We start from the raw sequence: 17,804 nt of genomic DNA, 5'->3' as shown, positions 1-17,804 counted from the left end.
ATGAGGAAAAACTAAAAGCATGAGGTAAATTGGATGAAAACGTGACGCCAGAAAGTGAGAGATAAAAGACAAAAAAGCAGAGTGTTGGTACAATTTCACGAATTCATTTTTCGTACTATTAGTATTATCATCGTTGATCAAATTGATGGACGTGGCGATAAGAATATTATTGATTACATGCTTGACCAATTGACCCAACAAGGAAAATTGTTGAAGTGCCATTTCTGTTTAATTTGGCTAATTTGATCATATAGAGAAGAGATATAAGGTAAAGATGAAAGAAGCTTTCTATGTGAAGAATTTGCAATCTTCCATAAAATAATAATAATAAAATGTAATGAAACCTAATTTCCATTTGGAGGTCTAAAGGGCAGGGTATACCAATTATTAGGGTCATTATCTGTCACTAACTAATTTATGGTAAATTCTCCTACACTGTACTTACCACATACGTGACTAAAATGAAAGTCGTAGTGATGGATATAGCTAGTTGAGTGGGTATCAAAATTCATAGACTTGGTTTGAGTGAGCATCAAAATTCATATACTATACGTGTTTTTGCCGTAAGGCTTTGCTACTTTTCTCCATTATTTGTGCAACGTCTTTATGCCGTCATAAACATCTCTCTTTATAGCATCCAATTATTAGGACGAGATTAGGAAAATTATTTAGATAGGCTAGTACATTATAGTAAACATGTCTACATTCATATTTTAAAAACATATTCATACTCCTAAAATATAGCCACAAACTTATTTTAAAAACTTTAATTGTGTGTGTATGAATAAGGTTAAATCATAGAGTATCCATACTCATATTTAAACCTACATTTTTATTTTATTTTATAAATCATATCTTATATTTAGACTTAAATTTATTCAATAAATAATTTTTTATTTAAAAATATTTTTTTTTTATACATGTCTATCACTACCTTCCTTTTTATTGAGACCTTGCTTGTTGGAATGTATTCCCTAAAATGATTGACTTAATGTGTAACCCCACTCCATTTTTTCTTCTAAAGCACAACAAAGTGCATAGTGAAATGTAACAACTAAGGGAAATTTTATTGGAATCATTATTATTCTGTCCTTCGAATGAATGAGAACATAGCTAACAAGCAAGGAAAGCAACACAAGATGCCTTTTGAATCGCAATTACCTCTAGTATACGATATTCTTGCTAGGAGATTTACATTGCAACAAACTCTTCATTGATTCTTATATGAATAAAATAACATACTTCAAAATTTACCACCCATTTCTCATTTTTTAAAAATGATTTTTCATTCACAATTGTGTGTTTGGGTTAACGTTCCCAAAATTGATTTTAGTTAAAATTAATTTTAATTCAATGTGATTTATATTTAATATTTTGAATTCTAAAATAAAGTCTGTAAAACAGTATTAATTAAATCTTTTATCTAATGAAAAAGTTATACACTGTTAATTAATTTTAAATTCAAAATTAATTCCTCAACGTGAAATCTAATATGATTACTTAAAATTATATTAATTGATATATTTTAATATAGTTGACAATCAAACATGAAACTAAACGCACGTTGTATTGCAACACGAATGTCATTAATAATAAGTAACAAAAATAATAATTGAATAAATGTTTATTTTATTTTTGAATAAACTGTTAACAATAATTATATTTGTAATATCTCCTACCTCTTCTACATTTATTAACATGTATGTGGCAAAAATAAATAAAAGAAACTATTTTTTTAAAAAAAAAATCAAAGAATAAAGAATATCTCATTTTCAATACTCATTTTATGTTTAAAACTTAAACAAAGGAAACATAAAATCATAAGTAATATATGTACTTAATACTCCAAAGGTCACGCAATAGTTTGAAGAGCAAAGCTAGAATATAAGATCCAAAAACATGTTTGGACACTATAATCAATGTCATGATGTTACATCTATTAAAGTGTACAAACTCAAGCCAAAAACTTTAAATTCATACTTAACCTACTCGAACAAAACTATTTATATCCAATTGGCCCTCACCTATAAATGATATTCAAATAAGAGAAAAACAACACAAATAAATAAAGGAGGCAAAATACATTTCACCACATATTCCTAGTGTGAAAGTTTTTTTTTTTTTTTATTATCAACAAATGCTAGTTAATTAGTGAGTTATTTTGATTGAAAAAATTAGAACCCATTCCTTCCTTATCATTTCACTCCTTTGACTCTCCTCCCACACCATCTTGTAACTCCTATGAAGATGAAGATTAGACACTCATATATAATAGACAAATATACATGCAATACTTTTCTAGATTCTAATATCATATACGTATGTGGTACTAATTAAATCTCATTTTTGACATAAATAGTTTAGAAGTACGTACATGTAGTTAACGAATCACCATATCGTCACCGTTTAATACTAATACTCCAAACTATGTTGAAGCTTCCGATAACATGTCAAGCTTTGCAAAGACACTTCAAAATATGCATTTAATATATATAGTCCACACGAAAATCCAATACCAATACACCCATAAGGCAGGATCCAAAAATTAGCCACTTATAAGCCTCTCTAATAAGGCTGATATGCATAATACAAAACCATACTTTTATGTTATGATATATGACTTTCCACGTACAATACATTTTTATGTTAAGACACATATGACTTATATAAATACACACGCGATGATTCTTACATCACCTTGGCCATATCCTCATGCATCACATTCATCATATATGTAAACTCATGTCATATTTCATATGGCCAATGCATCACATATTCATTATTTAGAATACAAAACGTTCAAACATACAAACATTTGAATACCCCTATCCCTAACATATTAAGAACTTTTAGTGTGTACTTTAAAACGTGAATGTGATAGTTAATAGCTTTATTATAAACGTGAACTGATATGAAAAATGCTAAACCAGACATACACTGCGCGAGTGCCCAGGTGTTGAGCTAGTAAACTGGAGTCCAGCCTAATGAAGCCAAAAAACAATTTTTTTCTAATATTTTTTAATAGAATTTAATCTCATAATAAAATGTATGTCGGTTTGCTAAATGAAAACTCCACTGAAATAACACAAATATGATCGAGTAAATTCGATTTACTTCTCTAAAGTTTTTGCCTAACATCAAACTGGCTTAAATAATATTTTACTTATAAGATTTAAAAATGAAAGTTTGTAAGGTAGCTTTGGGATAGCACTGACAGGAACACTATGAAGCGAATCCAATCCCTCTAAGTCTCTAACAAAATTAAGAAACAATTCTGTCACAAAAATGAAAGCTGCTCGCAAACATTCAATTGGCCCGTGACAGTTACGAGTTTCAACGCACGCCCAAGTTGATGTTAAAAATAGCATCAAATGAAAGTACAACTATACTCTATATTTTTTTATTTATGTTTTCAAAATGTAAGCTACTATGTTATGTTAGAAAGTGGTAAAGCAAAGCTTATAATATTGATCGAGGTGATTAATCAGGAATTCTAAATTGGGATTGGGTGGGGTTTGAGATCTGAACGCCAACCAAGTTGACGTAAAATAATGACACTAATGATTATTGATTAAGATGAGTTTATTGTTTCAATGCCTTGTTTGGCGATCACTGAAATGTACCTTATAAAATAAGGGAAGGTTTTGTAAAGTTGAAACAGGTGGATCTTCATCTTGTAGTTCAATTCAAGAAAATGGATTCTCTTACTTCAACGATTTCCTCTTCACGAAACAGAACAAATTGTCTCTCACCCACTCTGCACACAAAGTATATTTTGTTATATAAAAAGGGTTGAAAACTGTGACCAATTTAACATGCACGTGTGCGTTGAGATGGCAGGTAATAATAATACAACATAATCGACATTTTTAAGGGGCAGGTTACGAGGGATTAATTTGTTTATTCTATTTTCAAAGGTAAATTTCTCCTTTTTGTTCCCAATACACGACTCACCTCCATAAGTTGGTGAATGTAAAAGAATAAACCAACGTATAATCGGTACAAAAATAAATTTAATATATATACATTTTATTACTTATTACGCCTATATTGGTTTTTCAAAATATTTATGATGGGTCATTATATTTTATAAATGTAAAAAATATAAATATTTGATGATACTATAAAAAGATTATTTTTTTCCATAAATATCAAAAATAGATGTATATTATACTTTCAATTTAGCCTATCGTTGTCCCTCTCCACTTGCAGTCGAGGTAAAGTTTTGTCTATTAAAAAAATGTTAAATCTTTTTAAACATGTCCTTTTCTTTTGAGGTATTTAATTAACTTTTGATATAAACAACTGTCTCTATGTATTTTTATCATAAGATTTTTCTAGATAATTATTTTAAAAATAATATATTTATTATAGGTGATAATTTATGATGAAAATGAATGTATGATTTTTTTTAATGATACATCAAATTATTTATAAATAAGAAGAAGAAAGTACTTTATATATGTCTAATCGTAACGTGTGTAAATAACTTTGAGAGCGCATAGGATACTCTGAGCGTTGGTACACAAAGTTAATGGTGCGTCCAGAGTCATCTACGGTGGTTTTGTCCTCATCTACAATTGACATAAGATTCTGCCACGTGGCAGAAAACCTATGCAATTGCAAACAATGATGGAACATGGACCCCATGTTTCTTTCATGCAAAGCGCAGCGGTGACCCATATCACTGCGGAAGTGGGACCCACACAACACAATGCAATAATCGGAAGATTCGAAGGCAATGTACAGCAATCATCAATCACTGATCAAAATATAAATCTGACGGCTACAACTCACCCGTGAAATACAGCAACCTTCATTATTTGCCACCTCTGCATGTGATTCCAACACTACATTAATGTTTTTATGCAAATTAGCCAAAATTTGTTGATCCTTCATGTATGCTAATAGTATCACAATTATAAATGATATGTCTAAAACAAATAATGTCCTTTTTTTATAGAAAAATACAGAAAAATAAATTAAAATGTAATTTAATTACTCTCTTATCTTTATAGTTTCAAAAAATTATCTTTAAGTTTTTAAATAATAATAATAGGATTAAAAAAATAAAAAATTAAAATTAAATATTTTCAACTATAGAAATTAAGGTAAAGTTTATAAAATTATAAAAGACTATAAAAGACAATTAAACCTAAGGAGAGATACACGAATTTTTTACTGGAATATTTTTTTTTTTAAATATCTAAAAAAACATCTGTTCCAATTTATTTACACCACTAGTACCCTTTACTGTTCACATTCAGAACGGGCCGTTTTGATATCAGAACGGATCGTTCCAGATGCAAAAATAACACATGATAAATGAATCAGAACGGGCCGTTCCAGATTCAAAATTAACACATGTCCAGTGAAACTAGAATGGGCTGTTCTGAATCCGGAACGGGCTGTTCTGGCCACTTCTAGTGGGCCGACATATGGAACAATAGACATGAGCACATATTGATGGGTCATCCAATGCAAGACCCATTGTTTCAAACACGATAATACATGGAATGGTACATGACCAATTCCATCTATTTCCTATCTGTGGCACGACTACTACAAGATCCAAGGATCCATCAACAACGAAGGACTTCTACAACATTTGAAACTGGTGCAACTTCCATGCGATCGTATGAAGAGACTCATCAGCATGTATCAAATCCTCCACACGACATCACCCCACAAGAAAACATAATTGACAGAAGACATTCGTTTGCAATAACTTCAGGGGATTTTTTTACAAATTTATTTGGAGTAAATTTTAGAACTTCATCTTCAGCACAATCATACATGCAATCTCTTTACCAACCGGAATTTGCTAATGAACCTGGTAGTTCTTCAGCAGCATTTCAACAACCAGTGATTGATGATGAACCAAATCCTTCTGCGCAACAACCTCCACGGCGTAATCCACGCTGTAACAGACGTCGCCTTCGTCGTGGAACTGGACACCACTACGAAGATTAAAAAACTTATATAATTCACTCTATCTTAATGTTATCATTTTTTACTTTTAATGCACTATGTCTCTTTATCAATGTAATATGAATTTTAATGTTATGCATTTTTACTTTTAATGCACTATGTCGCTTATAAACTATTATAATTATACATTATTTGGACATGTCTTCCTAGTGTGATGTGTAGGTTATCTAGGCTTGTCATTATTAGCCAATAATCTTCATGTCGGAGCTTGCATTGTAGTAGTCGTGGCACGGATAGGAAATAGATGGAATTGGTCATGTACCATTCCATGTATTCTCGTGTGTGAAACAATGGGTCTTGCATTGGATGACACATCAATGTGTGCTCACGTCTATTGTTCCATATGTCGACCCATCAGAAGTGGCTAGAACGGCCCGTTCCGGATTCAGAACGGTACGTTCTGGTTCCACTGGTCATGTGTTAATTTTGAATCTGGAATGACCCGTTCTAAACGTGAACAGTAAAGGGTGCTAGTGGTGTAAATAAATTGGAACAAATGCTTTTTGAGTAATTTAAAAAAAAAACATTTCAATAAAGAATTCGAGATACACAATATATATATATATATATATATATATATATATATATATATATATATATATATATATATGAGGATTTATCTGTTTACTCTAGGAGTAAGTCTATCTAAACTTACTCCGTTCAATAACTCATGTTCTATATCAAATTTCAACAATTCAACTGTTGAATTTAAAGTTTTTAATGTATAGATCAAATCTGTAAATTTTTAAAAAAATTTAAAAATTATTTGATACTTCATTTTATTAATTCAAATTGACGGATAATCATAAAATTATTTTATACATTGATTTGAATTAATGAAACGAAGTATTAAATGATTTTCAAATTTTTTAAAAATTTACAGATTTAATTTATGCATTAAGAACTTTAAATTCAACAGTTGAATATTTAAAATTTAATATAAAACATGAGTTATTTGATTATGTTTTGAACAAAGAATAATATCGGTTTTGAAGAAGGATATTGTAGAATATATTTCTAACATTTGATACATATATTTCATTATATGACAGACACTAATATACTGTTTAATTAGAAGGTTTGCATAGTTCATATTTTATACAGAAATGTAGAAAGAGTTGTGTGGTTAAGATGTTGAAAATTCATAAATGAAAAAATAAATGTGCGTTGTGTGATGGAGTGACAGCTCATAATGCTGCAAGTATATATCATTAGAGTTTCAGACACTTGAAAGGTGATCAACATGTTGCGGATGGTACCAAAGGAGGGAAAGACCAAGACACTAAACAACAAAACTTGTCGTCTGCTTCACTTTATTCCAAAGTGTTTCTAACAAATATGTATTATTTGTTTTTTATGACAACCTTTTAGAAATTATATTAATAAGAAACCACAATAATAACATAATTAATTAAATTCATTATTAATTTGTAATTACTTAGATTGGATGACATTCAAATCATGAATGCAATCAGTTCATTCATAATCACTCAGAGTTTGGTTGAATATAAATTAATTAAAAATATTTTTCAAAACTTTTTCTACTGAAAATATAATTTTTAAATTTTTTTAAATATACTTCTAAACTTATATATAAGCATTTTCTTAGTTTCATTTTTAATTATCAACTGAGACACATCTTTATTACACAAAATTCATTGATACTTGAACTTCTTTTGGAGTTCTTGTTGGTTTCTAAACAAAAATAATGTTAAATGTATGGTTGGAAATTTTTATAAAACTATTAGCACGTCTAGCTCTTCGATATTAGTAATATTATTTATATAATAATTTTTTATTCTTTAATTTTTCATCAATTTAAATTATTTTAAATATAATTTTATAATAATTATCATAAAAATAAATAATCTTACTATTATGTAGATAATTAATAATTAAATAACAATATAGAATATGTACACTATTAATACATTATAATCAAATTTAATTTTATATACTTATAACTTTTTATTTCTCTTATGTATAATTTTTTTTATAAGAATTATTATATGAACAACATTACTCCTTTAATAACAAGTACTTTAAAAAATATTTTAATAAAAAATGCATAAAATATTTGTAACTTTTTCAAATATTTTTTTTTTGGGGTTTATAGACTACATGTGTCTAATGTTAAAAATAATCCAACTTAAGCTAAATAAGATCGTTATAAATAAGTAATTTTTTTCTCCAAATATTGAATAAATTACGTATTCATGATTTGAATTCGAGACTATAAATATCAATTGATTACTCGCTCAATAATTTTTAAATATTTTCAAACCTATTAAAGTGTTTTTTTTCTTCCCGTAACTAGGAAAATTGTACGAGGCTTTGGATTTTCTTGAGCAAATAAAGTGATTCAATGGATTTTGATAGTCTTAATAAAAACACATCTAAATTGACCAGAAATTCTTAGCAATATAGACAAGGGACATATGGTTAAAGTGCCACATATGATATACCAACTCTAACAAAATAAAATGTAAAAATTGCAAGCGTTGTTGACTTCACTTTTCCCTTTTGATTAAAGTTAAGGTCAAGATTAATATAAGAATTTTTTTATTCTTGATTAAGTGAATTTGGTATTTTTGCGAATAGGATTCTCGTGAATATATATTTTTTTTTATACAAATTTTACAAAATATGTTTTGTTATTTAATTTTCTTAAAATAATGTTTATAACTAATATCAACAAAAAATTAATAATTATTATAAGAAAGTTTTATTTTTTAAAATTTTAAAAATCTCTAATTCTTTAGAAACAATTGTATGTTTTTTTTGACAAGGAGAAGCAATAGTATTATCTTTCATTAAATAGGACAAACTTTTATTTTAAAATCACATTTTAAAATATATTATTAAAATAAAATGGAGTTATAATTTTAAGAATTAGATTTCTCTTTGTTTAATTAATGATGTTCATCTACTTTTCTCGCTCATTATATGCCTATGGGCGTTTAATGCTTGTCCGGTAAATGGCTTTAATGAACCCGTTCCAATTTAACTCTTTTGTCATTTATCTTTCAAACTTCCCCTTAGAGGTTTGATGATCTCAATTCTAATAGGCTAACCAAACTCAAACATTCTCATTTTTTTAATACCTAAACAATCCAAACTAGTTTCAGACTGTCAAGTTATATCATATAATATTCACGTTTTTTTTTTCGCAAAAAAAGAAGAGAATACTTGTCTGATCAAGGTTAAAATCACAGTTGCCAGTATTAAAATGCACTTTAGCAATTCTCAAATGTATTTGGTAAAATTTTATTGTCTCTAATATTAATTGTGCTGAGGAAATTTCATTTATCATAAGTATTTTCAAGCTTTTTTATTTGCAATAATGGAATTTAGATACGGGACTTATAAACATTTACACTTTTTTTTTTATTATTAACACAATAAACATTCTACAAAACCGTTGTCATTGGACAATTATTGGTATCATGCCCAAGTTTTTTTTTTTTTTTTGTTTTGTTGAATAAGGGTTAACAACATCCTCTCTGGCACACTTTATTATTGGTTAAATTTACTGAAATTACAGAATCAAAATGTTAATCAGAAGTCGCAATGCAATGTGTCCAGAATAGATATTCTATCTCGCTGTTTCTACAATATTTTTTTTTTTGACAAAAATACGAGCAAAATATGAGATGAGTATTAAAATAGAAAAACTTAAAGAGAAACATCATAAAAAATAGTTGAAAAAAAATAACATAACTCATATGAATGTCACAAATCATTGCTAAATGTTGCATTTCGAATTGCTGGGTTCAACGGAAGTAATGTAATGACGTGCCTATTAGGTATAGTGTTGGGTATAACGGATTTTAATAGAATTGATTTTGAACAATGTATTTCTCAAAGACAAATGAATATGATTGAGATGTGTTTAAATTAACATGAAGTACATATTTGCAGAAGTGGACAATGTATTCCTGAAATAACACCTCAGTTGCATCAATCACAATGATGCTTTGCCTGTTAGCTCCTCCAAAATTACATGCCAAAAAAATAATAAATTCCTCCCCGTTGGTACCCAAGCATAAATTTCCTATTCACGAGGGTAAACTGAACCAATATGGGGAGGGATGACCTGTTGTTGAACCTTTTATTCTTCATTATTTTGAAGAGTCTGCTACCACACGGTAGTAAAATATTCGAATGACACAGTTCTTAATCATGGCAAAGTAACTTTCACTTCTTTCCTATCAGCACCAAATGACTGCAATTCAGAAGAAAAACCGATCATAAGTGTTAGTGTTAAAAGAACACCAGTATTAAATAATGGCTAATGATATATACACTTTTTTTTTTTATAAGTACACCTCTTATTTTTTTTTAAAAAAAATCTTAAAATATCCATAGTTTTTATTTTATTCTTTAAAATTTTTTAATTTTACACTCCCAACTTTCAATTTATTATTTTCTTTTATTTTTTCACACACCTTCCTTCTCTCTTTCAATTTTCATATGCACTCTTTTATTTTCTTTCAATTCTTCACCTATTTCAATAAGTAGTTTTAGTTTTTTCAATTTTTACATTACTCTCTTATTTTCTCATCTATCACTTTTTCACATGCACGCAGATCGTAAAACTGATACACAACATTGTAGTTACATGTAGCTTTCTTGATAGTTTCTACCGAATTAGACACATTTTTTTTTTCCAACACTTTCTTTTCTTTCACCCCTCCTAAAATCTTAACATTAAGTTTAGTGTTATAAAAGAGACATTTTCACTATCCCGGAGTACTGTACGAGATAGTAAAATTAGTGTTCTGAAAAGAACTTCTTGGAAATGTGTTTTTTTACATAATTTCATAAAGTATTTTCTAGAACGATAAGTTTAGTATTCCAGAACATACTTTCCAAAAGTATGTAAAATAACACACTTCCAGAAAGTACTTTCCAAAATCATAAAGTTAATGTTCCGGAAAACACTTTTCGGAACAGTAAAGTTAATGTTCCAGAAAGTACTTTCCGGAATTATGTAAAACAATCGGAAAGTATTTTCTGGAATAGTAAATTTAGTGTTCCAGGAAGTACTTTCTGGAAGTATGTTAAAATCTCAATTTTGAAACTTTCTTTCAATAAAATTATTATTCCAAAATGTACTTTTTGAAACACTAAAATTATTTGATGTTACATTTTAGACGTGTAAATGAGATAAGTGTTCGGAAAAAAAATACACATTTAGCTCGGTACTTTCAACAATGTCAAGAAAGTCACATGTGCCTATAATGTAGTTGAAAACTAGTTTTGTGTTCTGAGTGCGTGTGAAAATTAAAAGTAAGAAGAGAGAAAATAATAATGAGAAAACTGAACGAGAAAAGGAAAGAGAGTAATATAAAACTAAAAGAATTAAAACTACCTACCGAAATAGGTGAAAGTGGAGGAAAGGTAAGGGAGTATATGTGGAAACAAGGAAAGGAGGTGTGTGAAAAAAAAAATATTAAGTTAAATGTTGGGAATATAAAATTAAAAATAATAAAAATTAAAGATATTTTAGAAATTTAATTATTTTTTTGATAAAAAGGGGGTGTACTTATAAAAAAAAAAAGGTGTAAATATTATAAGCCTTAAATAATTTATGCTAATAGACACCTACGCACAGGCCCACTTGTGGGGTGGGCCTGGGAAGGGTTAGATAGATGGTATGCACTGTTATCAATTATTAACTGCTAGAAAGTAGGTGTAGTGTAGTTGCATGTTTTTTCATGTAATCTTCAAAACCCTGATCGAGTCATTTACCCCATTTTGATATTTGAATTGTGTGTAAACACTGAATCAAACTATTATTCAACTAAATATATCCATTCTCCTATAAAATTCTAAAGCCGTATAGTTGGATGAAATCAATACCTCGACTCCGTAACCTTTAACGTAGACATTGGTAAATAGATCAGATGGATCTGGCATTGGACTCTCCTAGAAAATTGAAATATAAGGTTAGGTACACAGAAAAAATTTCAGTTAAGAGAATGAACATCAAAGATATGCTTTTCACCTTTGCTTTAGCAATGGCTTCGTCAACTTCTTTCCTGATTTCTTTTTCAATGTCCTACAGTAAGGAAATGCTATTAACATTTTGACTAGCATTGCATCAAATTCAACAGACACTAGCATAAAAAGCCAGAAACAGCTCAAACTTCAAACAGATATTCCAAAAATCCCATAGGAAGAAAACATTGTAAAATATAACTGATAAATGCTATGATTTCATTAAGTTTATGGCCTAATTTGAAGCACTCATATCAATTTTCTTTGTTTTAAATCTTGTTTTTAACTCAAAACATATCTAAATTGTTAGGTGATCACATTTTGTCTTTGAATCATGTTTTTAGGTAACTTACAAGTATTTGGTTGTTATTTTGTAGTTTAGGAGAAAGCTAGGAAAGAAAGAAGGAAGTAAAGGACAAAGTGATGAACCCAAAGCAGGAAGAATTTTTGGTTCAGTCTCTGGGCTAAGCCTCAGATCTACGCTTAGCCTCAGTTTGGCAGAGAGTCAAGGAACAAACTTCAATGCTTAGCCTCAGCTTGGCAGAGAGTCAAGGAACAAACTTCAATTCTCAAGCTGAGCGTGGAAATTGGCGCTGAGCATGAGTGTTCCAGAAAAAAAATATAAAGAAAATTATGAAATATTATTTGTGATCCACGAAATTGGCCATTCCTCACATAGCAGAAATAGTTGTAGGTGGAATTAAACTCAATAGAACATTAGCTACCACCATAAAGGACTACCAACCCGTATGATACCCTATTTGGACTCTAATACCCATATGATTCGAATTAAATAAAGAATGAAGTTTCTACTATGGACTGTCTTCAAGAAAAAAAAAAAAAAAAGATAGTGAATTTTGCAACAGATATCATGAAGAAAATCATAGTATGTTAGGCATAACCGATTCTGAAAATATCACATTTCACAATTCAAGGGATCAATAATGAACTCCAATTTCATCCAATCACCTTTAGCTCCTTTTCAGCAGCAATGTCGTGAGTCAACAACAACTTTCTTACTCTCTCAATTGGATCACGCTCCTACAATCATATCAGCCCAGAAAAAATAATTAAAACAAATTTCTCAAGATATTAAACTAATAAGAAACTGTATGCTGGGGACTAGTGTGACAAACCTGTCTCACACCAGAAATTTCATCACGTGTGCGATATGTGCTACCAGGATCAGACATGGAGTGACCATGGTATCTGTAAGTATCCATTTCAAGAATCTGGACAGAATAATCAATAAGATAGAGAACTCAATCAAATATAAAAGAGAAGAAATCTTGATTTTAATCAAAACTACACAAATCACAGGTACATTAAAACAAAAACAAATTGTAAAATGCACCAATCCTTTGAGTCATGCATTTAATGTTGCTGTACTTTATGACTAAAAAAACTCCTTTTGCATACTGTATCTGATGATGAGCAACATATGCCAAAACCAAATCATATTTTTAAGAATGTAAACTATCAAATAATAAACCATATCCTCGACCTATTGCAAACAAAATATGATTAATTAATTAAAAGATCCAAAAAAAAAAAAAGTGAACCAATACTTTTCTCACATCAATGACCCATGACATTCAACGACTTTTCAGTAAAATAATTACCAAGAAGGTTCAAACAGCAATTAATTGTTCAAGTTCAGAGACACAATTTATTGCTCCTCAATGGCTTCTTACTCGGATGATAATTTGTCAAAGGATACAAACTTCTTATCAACATGCTATTTCTTAAGAATTATTGGGATTGGGAAAAAGAATCAAGCAAATTATCCAATGTCAATTCCATAGTTTTTTTTTTTAAAAAAATTATCCAGACAAACAATGCATTAAATTAAACCAAACAAAACATCAGGTCCTACAAATCAGGCATCCTAAACCCTATTTAATTATCTACTTGTTAATATCAGAATTATTTTGACCAAAGAAGATTTGAGGATAAAAGAAGAATCAAGATTATGGAAATTATCAACAAGGGCCACTAGAAGTTATCAAGACTTCAAGGGCGGTTACTAGAAGGTATTTGGAATGGTTACTAAAAGTTATTATTAGTTAACACGTTTTCCTATAAATATTAGTTTGTACAACATAATAAGCCAAAACAATCTAATGTTATAAGCAAAAGGTGTGGGCAAGAAAGCCAAAAAAATCTCATCTTAAACGCAGTGTATGGCTTAATTCTTAGATCTATACTTTCAACTGAGTCAGATAGCTAATTAGCATTTTCATGGTTGATTTAAGGAGTTCTGTCAATTGTTAGCATGTTAATGAACAAGTATAGCACCCTTTCCGTAAGGCTAACGTTAATCTGATAACCAATGAAATTGCCACAGTTGATCCTTCCAAATCTAAGGAGTTATATCATGCTTTAGTAGATGAATGGCTGATTCACAACATCCAATTACCAATAATTAATTCTAAGAAGAGAAATTCAAGTATACATAACAGCAAAAAAATTAACTCACAAGGGGCCCATTCTTCAAAGCATGTTCCTTTGCAAATTTGCAAGCTTGTTTAACAGCAAGAACGTCCATGCCATCTACCTGTACATAGAACAAATATTCGTTAAAAAAACCTCAAGATTGTTTAGAAAGAGAACTAAGTATACTTAATTACCCTATTTACAGATATGCAGGCATGCAAACATACATGTGCATACCAACACCCATAAATACACCCTTAAACAACGGTAGCAAAATAAAGACAACATATAGCCAACATAATCCTACATATTTAGACATCAAAACAGGAATAGAGCCCAAGGAGGAGGATGGAGATTCCACAAAAGCATCAGCATTCAATGCAAGAACAAGAAACATGTCCATCCCTCAAAAATCAAAACCTCATTCAGACCATTATAAGAGATCCGAGATCCTAATTTAAAAACAAAAACAACATAAAAGAAGCAGTGACCCTAAATATGATTGATATAAACAAAGAGAGAGACTGAGAGAGAGAGACTGAGAACTTGATATTGTAACTTTACAGACATTATCTATCTACATTTTCAAAGAACTCATATCCAAAGTAAACTAAAATAGGCAATAAGGATACAATGCACAATCGAGAAACAAGCCACCTAACACCATGTTAAATTTGGCAGCACTACATCTGAAGAAAGCTTTATCCATAACAGCACAAGTAATAAATCTTCATATTATTATGCTTTACAAAACCAAAATTCATTATTTCCGTGAACATAAAATATTCAGTCACTTGGTTTCGGATGCTCCTGTAGAAACAATTGCTTATTTTTCAAAAATTCTCTCAGAAAACTGGCAAAACTAATCAATCATCTCTCCAAAATAAGCTGAACCACAAGCAGGCACTTAACCCTTTAATCAGTGCACTGAATACAGTCATGCATCCCCCCACCTTTTTCCATTCTAAGACCTCGAAAAGGCATTGCCATATTGGCCACTTAACTAATCTCGCTCAGCAATCAACCAGATTCCAAACAAACCAACACACACCCATCCCTTCCAAGTTCCAACCAAGATAGTGCACATCAAAGTAGACAGGCACTTCTTTTCTCAACTAACAAGAACAACACTAGCTACCCACACACTCCCTACTACTAGATAAATTTCCTCGTGTAGGGGCCATTAAAAACATGAATAAGAAACACATTAAACTCACCCATTTTATACGACCAATTTGGATAAATTTCTCCAAAAACACTTCTAGTTGAAGAAAATATAAAGAGAAAATGAAATAAACTTCTCCAAAAGCTAAAATTAACTTATGTATCAGCTAATTTGCAAAAGTTCTCCCATATTAACTTCTCCAAAACATGTTTTTTAACTTATGTAGAAGCTAATTTTATTAGAAAAACTTACTTTTTCTTATAAGTTTATCCAAACAGACAAACAAACTATTAGAACAAGTTCATCAAATATTAAGAGTCTATTTAGATACAAGTTTAGAAGTGTTTTTGAGAGTTTCTATACCAAAAAATACTCTTTATTTCCGGTAGAAAAATTCTCAAAAACACTTCTAACTTGTATCCAAACTCACTTTAATATGACAATCTAAAAAGTGTTTCTAACTTGTATCTAAAGAGGCTCTAATCATGCATTCCAAACACACTTTGAATCATTGACTTTAAACACGGTGAACTAACCTTCAATCCAGGCACATAATCCCCACGCTTATAATAAGCAGGACTCTTGGCAGCCCTCCACTCCGCAGTCCCCATCCCATCTGCATTCACCAATCCAAAACCAATTCACCAACCCAATTCAGAAAAACTCAAAATAACGAAAACAATTGACATTAACTCACAGTGATTATTCTCGCAGACCAAAATGGCAGGAAGATCCCAAAGTGCGGCAATATTGAGCGCCTCAAAAAGCTGCCCCTGGTTGGCAGCTCCATCTCCATACAAAGCAAAGGTGACAGCCTCATCCTTAGAATACTTCTGCGCAAACGCCAAGCCACACCCCAACGGGATCTGCGCCCCCACAATCCCGTGCCCACCGTAGAACCCACTCTCCTTCTTGTAGAAATGCATGGAGCCCCCTTTGCCCTTGGAGCAGCCCTCTCTGCGGCCCATGAGCTCGGCGAAGACCTCGAGCAGCGTGCCGCCGCGGCCCAGGAAGGTGCAGTGGTCGCGGTAGGCGGTGATGATGCAGTCGCGCTTGGTGATTCCAGCCTCCATGCCGACGGCGACCGCCTCCTGGCCGTCGTAGAGGTGGCAGAAGCCGCGGATGAGCTTGGCCTTGTAGAGGGAGTCCGCGGCGATCTCCATGCGCCGCATCAGGGCCATGTCGCGGAAGAAGGTGAGGAGCTCCGGGGCGGAGGTGGCGACGTCACGCGACGGAGGGTCGCAGTTGTGCGCGGTGAAGGGGACCGAGGTCTCGATGGTGAGAGTGGCGTCGGAGGAGATCGGACGGGCGGAGAAGGGCCTCAGGAGGGTGGATCCGACGCCGCGGTGGGATAAACGTGACAGAGCCATGGCAATCTGGTTTCACAAAAGAAAAGAAAAGAAAATATGTGTGTGTGTGTGTGCGCTCTTTTGAAGAATTAAAGGGAAATGGGGTTTTGTGAGTGTGTAAGTGAGAGAAGATGAGGGTTAGGTGTAGCAGCAGAGAGTTGAAAGGAGAGGGAAGTAGATGAGAAGCGAAATGTGAGAGAGGAGACAGACAGAGAACCTTTTCTATTACTCTCTCCAATCAGGCAATCACAAGCGTTAACTTTATAAATATAGTTCTACTTTAAGATTATCATTTCTCCTTTAAAAGAAATAATCATTTATCATTATTGCTATTTTCACTTTCTTCATGGATTTTTTTAATAAATGTGTTTGCTCGAGTTTTTTTTTAAGGATAATTCAAAGAGCTAAGAAAAATAATTACCATAAATAGTTACGGGATAAAAAAAAATATGTTGTTACTTGTCAGTGATGTTTTCCTGTTAGAATTATCATACATAGTTACGGGGTAAAAAAAGATGTTAGTGAAGTTTTATGTAATAATTAGAAATTTATTTTAATAATATGCTTAATAAATAATTTTAATAAATGTTAAATGTAAAAATTTAATATAATTTATATTATTTATGAGTTAATAAATATAAATAGTTTTAAGAAAGAGTATGTTTACATGGATTATCTTTTAAAAAAGTTATACTCTTTCTATCTCATTATTGGTGTTATTTTAATTTTTTTATTAATATAAAAAATTAATAAATAAAATAGTAATTTTAATCTATATATAAATAGGAAATTCTTAAAAAAAATTAATTCAAATATAAATATATTTTAACTGACTTAATTTTATTTAATACTTTTAATTC

The 17,804-nt window shown here is 30.8% G+C and overlaps 1 protein-coding gene across 1 annotated transcript; it reads right to left on the bottom strand.

Annotated features, from left to right (window-relative positions):
- Nucleotides 1-9,848: 9,848 nt before the first annotated feature.
- LOC109801411 (pyruvate dehydrogenase complex E1 alpha subunit) lies at nt 9,849-17,193 on the bottom strand. The gene is made up of 8 exons (XM_020362468.3): nt 16,293-17,193; nt 16,132-16,211; nt 14,474-14,551; nt 13,131-13,226; nt 12,964-13,035; nt 12,002-12,055; nt 11,857-11,922; nt 9,849-10,216 (listed from the first exon to the last, which is right to left on the bottom strand). Exons 1-8 carry the CDS (start codon nt 16,963-16,965, stop codon nt 10,172-10,174), a joined length of 1,164 nt encoding a protein of 387 aa, XP_020218057.1. The 5' UTR covers nt 16,966-17,193; the 3' UTR covers nt 9,849-10,171.
- Nucleotides 17,194-17,804: the final 611 nt, after the last annotated feature.

Source organism: Cajanus cajan, chromosome 11 (genome assembly GCF_000230855.2).
Source record: "Cajanus cajan strain Asha chromosome 11, NIPB_CcT2T_4, whole genome shotgun sequence".
NCBI classification, from domain to species: domain Eukaryota; kingdom Viridiplantae; phylum Streptophyta; class Magnoliopsida; order Fabales; family Fabaceae; genus Cajanus; species Cajanus cajan.
This window is presented reverse-complemented; position numbering and strand designations above follow the sequence as displayed.

Excerpts from the sequence above, each read along its gene's own strand:
- LOC109801411 (XM_020362468.3), bottom strand. The coding sequence starts at position 16,965 with ATGGCTCTGTCACGTTTATCCCACCGCGGCGTCGGATCCACCCTCCTG. Across the intron at positions 12,056-12,963 it reads CTGCTGAAAAGGAGCTAAAG|GACATTGAAAAAGAAATCAG; the intron begins GTGATTGGATGA and ends TCCTTACTGTAG. Across the intron at positions 10,217-11,856 it reads TTAAAGGTTACGGAGTCGAG|TCATTTGGTGCTGATAGGAA; the intron begins GTATTGATTTCA and ends TCTGAATTGCAG.